Genomic DNA, 9,365 nt, shown 5'->3' with positions numbered 1-9,365 from the left:
CCCCTATTTGGTATTAAGAGAATTGTCTGTCAAGGGGTTGGGTTCCAGATGCCAAATATCGTAGAACTTACAACAAGATGAGAATAGAGATTCCAATGAAATTGATACATTTACTTTCAGGAAAAAAGAGAATTTTCAGCTACAACAATATAAAGTACAAAGTAATTACATATTTAAGGAAGACTGGATTTTCTCAAAAATAGAGGATCTTCATCATCCAAGATACCGAAGCAAGACACCATCACTTCCTAGAACAAAACCTTTGTTATCATCGATGAACCTGCAGGGAAAAGATTAATTCCAGGTATGATTAAATTAGTACAAGAGAAATTGGAGCAATGAGAAGATGAGGATCATTTACTAAACTCTGCAGCCAATGGACTGGGGTCTTTCTTTTTTTTAATTTCTGGTGTTATGTTACTGTATGCAGTTAAGTATGAAATGTACCAGGTGTTTATATCAGATTTTGAGATGTCCAAAACAGGATGTATAAAACTGATACAGGCCTGCTCTACTGCCTAAGTTAAGGATACTGAAAACAGTATAATAGACTGGATGTGATAATAAATTTACTTTACTGAATAGAGATTTGCAGCAATATTATCAGCAGCTTTATCACGCGACCATGTCTTGCCACCGGTAGTTGTTCTCAGCAGAATCCCGCTGCCTCCGGCAGCCCAAGCTTCATCCTGGCATCACAAACTTTTTAGAATTGCCAATGGTGAAATTTGTGAACAGACTTCATTGCCACCACTCACTGGTTTGGGCACTGCTGCATTTGAGAATGAGAGAAATGGAAGCAAATTCATTAAAGAGAGGTAGTCACCTTTGAACGATATCCGACATCAAGAATGCCAAAACCTCGACTTTGGACAGGAATTTCTTCAAAATCCTCGGATATCTGTCAATGAAATAAAAAATTTATTCAAATTTTAGATTCAATGAAAAAAAAAAAACAACATAGCTATTACTATTTTAGCGGAACTGCCAAAAGATTGATGACAAATAATAAAGTGAATGACTTGTCTACATTAGAGCCATCTCCCAGTGATGTTGGGGTCAGTTACGTTGCAACTAGGAAGCCGCAGGGACAAGGACCAACGGCAGCCTACCTTCTAAGATAGACAACCATGAAAAATGCAGAAATAGAAAGGAACCTTAAGTGGGAAGCACAGAACAGGCAGAAAATTCGCTGTAAAAATGACAACTGGAAAGAAAGGTGACTCATTTGCAGTCACAACTAGAGGGAGGATTCATTGATCGAACAGCTATGCCTGTAATTGGAGCAATTTATTTGTTCTGAAAGCAATCAGCAAGTTTGCAGAGCATATAACTCATAGCAAGGATGATGAAATATCTTCAGTGACACACAAAATAAGACGAAGAAATGATTATTGTTCTTGCTTGGACTTACACCAGTCCCTTTGCTCAGATAAAGACCACCACCACGCACAAGAAGCCACAGACCACCATCAGCTCTCCATCCCATATTTTGAATTCTTCGTGCCACTGCTCTGTTATGCGGTTGCCAGAATGCCTGCCAAAACCGTAGAAACATAACTAAAATTGTTGGGCAGCTCAAAACTATCAGTGAGATTTAACTGGCATGGTGGATTGCAGATGGTAGCAATTACAGCTTTTACTGAACAGTCTTAAAAAACAATTCCATCTTATGTAGTTTCTAAGAAGATTGCATAAGAGTCCTCACAATATGATCTTGGAGGAAGCAACAAAATGAAGCTTACTTGCCCAGGTTGCCAAGTTAGGTAGAAGTTGCCACGACTTGAGACAGCAACATAGCTGCCATCTGGAGACCGATTTACCGTATTGAATGTTCCTGTGTAGTAGCTTGCACCACTGATGCCACTTGAGACTGTTCTGCATAAGTAATGAAGAATAGTGAGTTCAAAGATGCTGGCTAATATCTTGTTTGCTTTAGTGTAATCATTGGTTGGATCAAATGGAAAATTTCACTTAAAAACAAATGTTAGGTACCTAAAACTACTGATGCTGTAAAGAACAAGAATTTCAAAATGGTATTAAACATCTGCTATCACCTATGGCAAGGTTAAATTAGGCCCAAGCATTCAAACATCTATGTCTAAGTTATATCTATGATATTTAGGTATCTGAATTCTTGTTGCAGATTTAAATGGTACCAAATCTCTGAGAGTGAGAAAAAAAGAAATTAAAGAAGACTCCACGATTGCTATTAGCAATTCGTTAGGTCCCCTGGGTACTGTATCTAAAATTGCGAATTTGGATTCAAGGTAAAAAGACTGGTGAAACTCTTTCATAAGTATTTAGGCACTCTCCCTCTCATACAAAGCAAACAGAAAACTTGAACTAAATCAGTAGCCCATCATGAAGCTATATTGGAAAACAAGAAAATGTGAATCCAGGGCCTGGTTGTAAAATGCGAGCCTGTCACATGTTTCTCATACATATGATGATTAACAAGTTAGGAAAACCAGAACTCCAAGGTTGCAATACTGTGAAGCAGAAATATGACAATACAATCTCCACTAGAAGTATACCGGTTGAGAGTAGCTGAAACAGACTCTTGAACAGCAGCCCTCCAGTTGTATCCTTTATTTGATGTAACATAAATTGCTCCCTGATCGGTTACCATCTCTGCACTCTTTTCCCCTGTTGCTTTTATATAAACCTGCACAAAGTCCATAAATCACATCCACTTTCTTGGATTATCAACTCATTTAGGGCTTCTTATTGAAAAATGTTTTAAACTTCTCTTATTTTAAAGATTTGCTTTTGAATAATTTAAGGTTTGTCTTAGTCCGCTGAGAGTATATCCTGTTATGCTCAATAATAATATCTGGGTACAGTCTTCAACTTACAGAAAAGCTGTTCAAGTAATTAATGAGCTCTTGGATGAAAACTTTATTACAAAATACTTTTGGGTTGTTATAGAAACTTATGCTAAGTGACATAGTGACAGTCATGCTAGTGCTTCAATTGGATTAAGCTTACCATATCACCCGGAAGTTCAGCACTTAATGGTATCCTTTCCCAGCTTTCTCCAGCATCCGAGGTATGCAGCAAAATTGCAGGCTTCCCAACTATCCATCCTTCCTTGCCCATGAAACTGATGGAATTGAATCTGTAGTTGAAGTCTTCATCCTCAGCCGAAGGTATTGAACGTGGAAACCAGGTGGTGCCACCATCTTTTGTCTCCAAAATCGTTTGCCGCGTCCCCAAAAGGAAGCCTGAAACAATCAAAACCGTGTTCGTAAAAATCACTCCACATCTACCAAACACCTCTACGATCGACAAAAATAAATAAATAAATAAATAAAATGAAAAAATAAAAATAAAAATTAGGAAAGAACAACCAAATACAAAATTGCGAAAACAAACACAATTTCCACTTCCAAAATGGCTTCCTACATTTCACAAATACCATACTCCGAGTCCATCCTCATCATCTAAAAAAAAAAAAAGAGAAAACCGAAACTCCGGAAAACCCACAAGTAAAGCAAACCAACCATGCTTCATGTCATCTGGAACAAACGCAATGTCAAGAAGTACGACACCAGGGTCAATGGGAAGATAAACTCGCTCCCATTCCGAAAGCCCTTCATCTGACTTCGCCGGAAGTTCGAGGGCAGTGAGAGAAGCAAGAGATACTGAAAGAGAAGCTGTGTCCGCGATGAACCTTCTTCTGTTAACAGAATTATTTTGTAGAGAAGCAGAAGTAATGAATCGCGATTGAGACGTGCGAAAATGCCCATTCCTCCTAAGGAAAAATTGATGCAAAGAAGGTATAAGACGGAGGGAGCTTGACTCGGTGAGCTGCAGAGTCGACATCGACGCCATTGCTGTCTTCGTCTTCGTCTCTCTCTCTCTCTCTCTCTTATCTGTTATCTGCAGTGGTGCATACTCGGCTTCGCGGGCCTTCTAGGCGTCTCAATGGCTAGTGGATCAAATAAAAGGAGTCCGATGGTGGAATTTGTGGAATACCCGTGAATTGAATTTCAGCTAAAAGCCTTTCCCACATGGAAGCTTGCCCCATCTTTTCATGGATTTTCAGTAGTCATTACGAGATGAGGATTTTGACCGGATGAAATTTTCAACTCTTTTTTCCCATTTCACCCCTTTAAATGATCAAAGTGTCAGTAGTCATTACGAGATGAGGATTTTGACCGGATGAAATTTTCAACTCTTTTTTCCCATTTCACCCCTTTAAATGATCAAAGTGTCATCTCTCTATGGTTTTCCTTTCACTACAATCACTACAATCACTACCCAATTTTTTTAAACTGCCAAAATTAACCTCCGTAGAAATTAAATTACCTCCTCACCTTACAAGCACATTGAATTCCTTGAAACACATCTCAATACAAAACCTAAAGACTAAATGGTGGGTGTCTTGGTTTTGTGAGAAGAAGAATTGGGGATGGCAAAATTTTGAGGCTTCTCAAGCATAACTTTTCTATAATGTTATTTCATATAGGGGTTATGTCACACTACTCTTTCAAAAATTTCAGGCGATATAGTAAGACCCCATTTATGTCTATTTATTAGGGTCACCCTCGGACAAATAGTCCGAATTATTTTCTCATTTCTAGATATACTTAAAGAAAAGTCAATGAAAATGGGAGGAAAAGGATAAAATGAACTTAGATCGATTACAAACTAGGATCAAGTATGAACACGAATTTGTTTGTTTCCTCGTAACAACAAACAAGGAGATGACATTTCACAAACTCAAAGTGGAATCCTCTATAAAGTATTCAAATTTGCTAGTACACATAACAATAATGAAACTAGTCCACTTTAATCACATAAAGATAATGTTATCCATGCAAATAAATTGGTCTCTCCTACTTTCTTTATGTGATTTGAGGGGACTAATTACATAGATAAAATCACCTCTTGTGAAAAATTTAAAACGCTTCCTCTTCACTTGCTATTTTGATGCTATCGATAGAATCCTACTCATGACAAATCTTAGTTCAGACAAAAATATATCGACTTCTAATATTTCACTACGAGCAATTACTCCCCGTGGCCCTGACTATGTCACAAGACTTACCTAATTCCGGACGAATGGACTCACTTATGACTCAAAACTCAATTATAGTCCACCGAAGTTGACAAAATGAAAGCTAGGGTTTCCTTTTCTAATTCAGGCATCCAAAGGCTGGACCTTGTTGTTGTGGTGGAGATTGAAGAGTACACTTCACGGTTTGACAACTAGGGACTCTTCGTCGGTGGATGCCAAGGGGAGTTTAAAACATATCAAGGGTACTTTCGGGTACATAAAAATTAAAGATATGAAAGGCCAAGATTCTCGAGAACACGCCTCTCTCAGAATGATTCCGTAAATAAGTCGAACTCCGAGCGCCTTTTCTCTTCCTTATCCACAATAATTTTACGAAAACGGAGAAAATCTAGCGAATGGGAAGTTCCCGCGTGGCATTCTATGCCACGTCGGTGAATGTAAAATAATTTCGCTCGACGGTATATAAATCGATCTCCGCGTCAAAATTAGATTTTATTCTCAATTTTTTCTTCCTTCGTTTTCTCTGAATTTCGTTTTTGTTATTCTTCGGAAATCGAACACGTCGGTTGGAGAGGTACCGCAATCCTGCCTGAGGGGTGTGGGAATCGGCGAAACCGGTCGGAAAATCGACATCTTTTGCCCGGGTTCACAGATCTGCGTCTTCGTCTGGGTGTTCTGTCTCCGCTGGTGTAAATATCGTCCGTTTTGGTGGAGGCGATTGGTTGTATGATCTGAGTGACTTGGTTGACAAGAATTTGGACGAGGTGTGTGTCGGCATTGGCCGATCTGGTGGAATTTGTGGAATGGCCGGTGTCGGCGGTCGGAGATGATGGTTGTCAGTGGTGTTTGGTGTTGTAGATGAATTTAGGTTCTGTTTGGGGCGAATTGGGTGAGATGCAACCCGAAAGAGTCAGGCGATTCTCTAATCCTCAATTTTTTTCGAATGATCTAGGGGAGAGAGGTAGAGAAACGGATTCGGTGATGTCTACAGGGTATCTGTTGGCAGCATCGTTGCCGTCTTCGAATGCGCGTTTAAATTATATTGAACATCCCGTATCGATGATGGATACTTTAGCCGGGGTAGCTATTAAGTATGGTGTTGAGGTAGATACTTGTTTCTTCCTTTTATTTTTTTTGTTCTTTAAATTTTTTAAGTTGATGTTTGTAGGAGGCTTCTCGTTTCAGTCTTTGGAAATCTATTTTTTTGCATCAAATATCTGACATTTGCATAGAAAGCAAAAGCGAACATTTTTGTTTGTTTGCTGATCCTTTCGCTAAATTTCAGTGGGTTTTCTTCGTCGCTACGGTTATTATTTATTCCCAGTGTTAAGTGTATAGATTCTGGTATCTGGATTCCTTCTCTTATTGTACTTCCTTTGGTTCCTTTCAGAAATTTATTTTATTCTGTAAGAAAGCAGCACACAGCTTCAAGTGAGCTTTTTTTTTTTTTTTTTTGCGGAATCTCCCTTAGTTCTAGGTTGTTATGACCTGCAAGTGAGGATTCGAGATTGGGGGCAATAACTGGCGAAAAGAGAAATGTTCATTAGTGGTGAAACTTCAGTATCTTGCCGTGGTTTGGTCTATATATTGCTTTCGTTCGTATTTAATTTTCCCTGGAATTTCAATATGCTACCTTGCCTTTGTTTTCTGCCGATATTTCTCTTGCTGACGATGGTATTTGTATGTGTTTTTTTCTCGAAGTGATTTGGATTTGTAACAGAGATTATTTTTCTGTGCTAGGTGGCGGATATTAAACGTATGAATGGCTTGGTTACAGACCTGCAAATGTTTGCTCTCAGATCACTGCAAATACCACTGCCAGGAAGGCATCCCCCATCTCGTGCTGTAGGAAATGGTTCAGCTGCCATGAGGTACCATGATGCTCGTTTATGTTGTCTTCTTTGTATTTTCATGAAGCTAATGTTCATTTCATGCATTCGTAGCTTTGTAGTTCTTCACAGGTTTTTACTTTGCCTTGAAAAAAATAATTAATCAATGGTTACCATACAAGAAAATTCAAATAACTATTGTCGAGGGCTGTGGAACACTTCTAACTTCATGATTGTCAATGACAGTTATATTTCCAGTACATATTTGCAATAAAAATTTTGATTTTACACTGTTAAACTGCTGAAGCTTTGTTGTAGATATGTAGGGAACTTAAGTAGTTGAATTATTCCTTGCGTTTCAATGTTTGCAATTAACACGTATGTTAAGGAAGGCGTTGGCAGACGTTAGAACTCTTAAGAAGCATATTTCCATCCTTGACATACTCATTTCTGAGATGCATTAGTTTTCAAATTGGCCTCTACCCCATGGAAGGAAGAAGAACATTCCATGCCTATTTTACCATATTAATTATTAAAAAGCTCTGCTCATAATATTGTATAACTTTTGCTATCAATGACCATTTTTAAATGGTTTCAATCTAAAGGTCTGAAACACACATGCCAGACTAATAACCCAAAAAGAAGTTTAATAACCGGACTGCATAATCTATTTCTATAATCATGTATTCCCATAAATATAAAATCCCTTGCTAGCATCTTTTTTTGCATAAAGGATGGCAAACCAGCAGGAGCTAGTCAAACTATGCATAAGGCAATAATCTTGACATCACGAAGCAAATTGCTCTGCAAACAATAGACGCCAGGTTATTGTTTAAAATGGCAAGCATAGTGGAATTGGAAAACCTATGGAGAACTTGAACAGGAGTGGTGATTACAATGCCCATTTAGACGTGTCTACCACTATCTTCCAGTTGCATCTGAGTAACAGTACACACACTCAGGAAACTAATAAACTTTTATATTCAATAGAGAAGTTAGGGGGATTGCTGCTGCTGTTGCTCTGTATTAGAATTCGTCTATATTCGCCTGAGTTATGGGGAAACAACTCTCTTAGCTGTTGTGTGTTTTATATTTTACCAGAGGTAGTCAAATAAACTGCTTTTCTTTTCTTTTTTGGGGCAGAGAAAGCAGTAATGGAAAGACAGATATTGATGTCTTGGAGTCATTCCAGCCACTCAAGTTGAAGCCTCCCCAACGAAGAGTTTCATCAGCCATGAGTAGTCTGCAGGGCTATTATGGTCTCACACCGTCAAAAAACAAGAATCCAGCAGATGGTACAGAAATGACACTCTACAGAAAGGGGACTGCAAAACACCTAGATGCAGAGCAACTACCAAAAACATCACCAGTGTCTGAACCACCTCCAACCAGGCATCGCAAATCTCGTAGCTTGGTCAATGGGTTTTTAACGGAAAATAGCGAATTGCTGGAGAGTCTGCTTTCCGAGGCTGGGGATGGTGAGGCTGAGAGGTCAAATGATTCTTCTGTTCGTAGGCGTCAAAAAGCTGAGACCGATACCCCCTCTCCCACACCCGAAATGATATTAAAGGTAGACAACAATAGTGGTGGTGGATTATCAGGAAGAGCAGGAAAAGGTTTAGCTTTAAGACCAAAGTCTGGTAGTCGGGTCGCTTCGCCTGCAGATGCAGAACCAGGCCAGTTAAACCCTATCCCATTTGGAGACTCCGCCTCGATTGCTGATAGCTTTGCCAATTTCCGTAAATCTTCCAGCACTTCAAACTTGCAGTCTTCTGATAATGGTACTACTACCCAGTGGCCAACAGCCAAACGGTCTCTCAAATCTGATTTGCAGGCTCTGTCTACGGCAGCAATTACGCGGCCAATATTTGATGGATTACCAAAGCCGATCACTGGTCGAAGAAACAAGGCTGCTCTAGATTAGTTTTGAGATTCATAACCCCCCTTTGCGAGTTCGTCACCCGGGCCTACCCTTTAAGCAGGGCCTTTTACACAGTACATAGCTTTCTGTCAGAAACAAAAGATGGGAGTAATACTTGTGTTATTAACCAGAGAATTGTGAATTAGGTGACAATTGCACCGAAGTATTCTTTAGTCATTCACTATTGCATACTGTATTTATTGTAGGAAAATTCAAATCTGGATGGTGCCCAAAATTTTAGGTCTTCATAGCCTGTTATCAGCAAATACAAATCTAAATTTGTTTCGAGTTGTTTTTCAGCTCCCGCTTCAATTCATCGGTGACTGACTTCTGAAAAGGGCTTTAGATTTTTCTTTAATTTATTGAATTCCTGCATTATTTGGTATCTTGGGTAATTCGCAGTACAGGTCAGCATCGACCAAATGGAAAATATAAAAGCTTTGAAAGACACATAATTGGATTTGCAGTGGCATCATGTGAACACTATCTATACCCAAAAGATGATTTAAAGACGGGAAAAATACTTCCAATCAGGTTCAGATTTGCTACTCCATGTACTGCCATTATAAGTGATTTAGATTAAAAAAAA

At 38.9% G+C, this 9,365-nt stretch overlaps 2 protein-coding genes across 2 annotated transcripts; one reads left to right on the top strand and one right to left on the bottom strand.

The window, feature by feature from the left end:
* Positions 1-6: 6 nt before the first annotated feature.
* On the bottom strand, positions 7-4,022 carry LOC137938620 (photosystem II stability/assembly factor HCF136, chloroplastic-like). The gene is made up of 8 exons (XM_068783585.1): positions 3,507-4,022; positions 2,992-3,227; positions 2,538-2,668; positions 1,746-1,878; positions 1,415-1,537; positions 827-901; positions 574-689; positions 7-280 (listed from the first exon to the last, which is right to left on the bottom strand). The coding sequence occupies exons 1-8, from the start codon at positions 3,835-3,837 to the stop codon at positions 214-216; spliced, it is 1,212 nt and encodes a 403-aa protein (XP_068639686.1). The 5' UTR covers positions 3,838-4,022; the 3' UTR covers positions 7-213.
* A 1,528-nt stretch (positions 4,023-5,550) lies between these two features.
* LOC137938853 (uncharacterized) lies at positions 5,551-9,033 on the top strand. Its single transcript, XM_068783925.1, has 3 exons — positions 5,551-6,130; positions 6,767-6,897; positions 7,999-9,033. Exons 1-3 carry the CDS (start codon positions 5,885-5,887, stop codon positions 8,777-8,779), a joined length of 1,158 nt encoding a protein of 385 aa, XP_068640026.1. The 5' UTR covers positions 5,551-5,884; the 3' UTR covers positions 8,780-9,033.
* Positions 9,034-9,365: the final 332 nt, after the last annotated feature.

Source organism: Aristolochia californica, unplaced genomic scaffold, assembly GCF_029961685.1.
Source record: "Aristolochia californica isolate CCGP_79_NKW_82.1479 unplaced genomic scaffold, dmAriCali1.0.hap1 SCAF_8, whole genome shotgun sequence".
Taxonomy (NCBI): Eukaryota; Viridiplantae; Streptophyta; class Magnoliopsida; order Piperales; family Aristolochiaceae; genus Aristolochia; species Aristolochia californica.
Note: the sequence above shows the minus strand (reverse complement) of the source record. Positions and strands in the feature narration are given on the sequence as shown.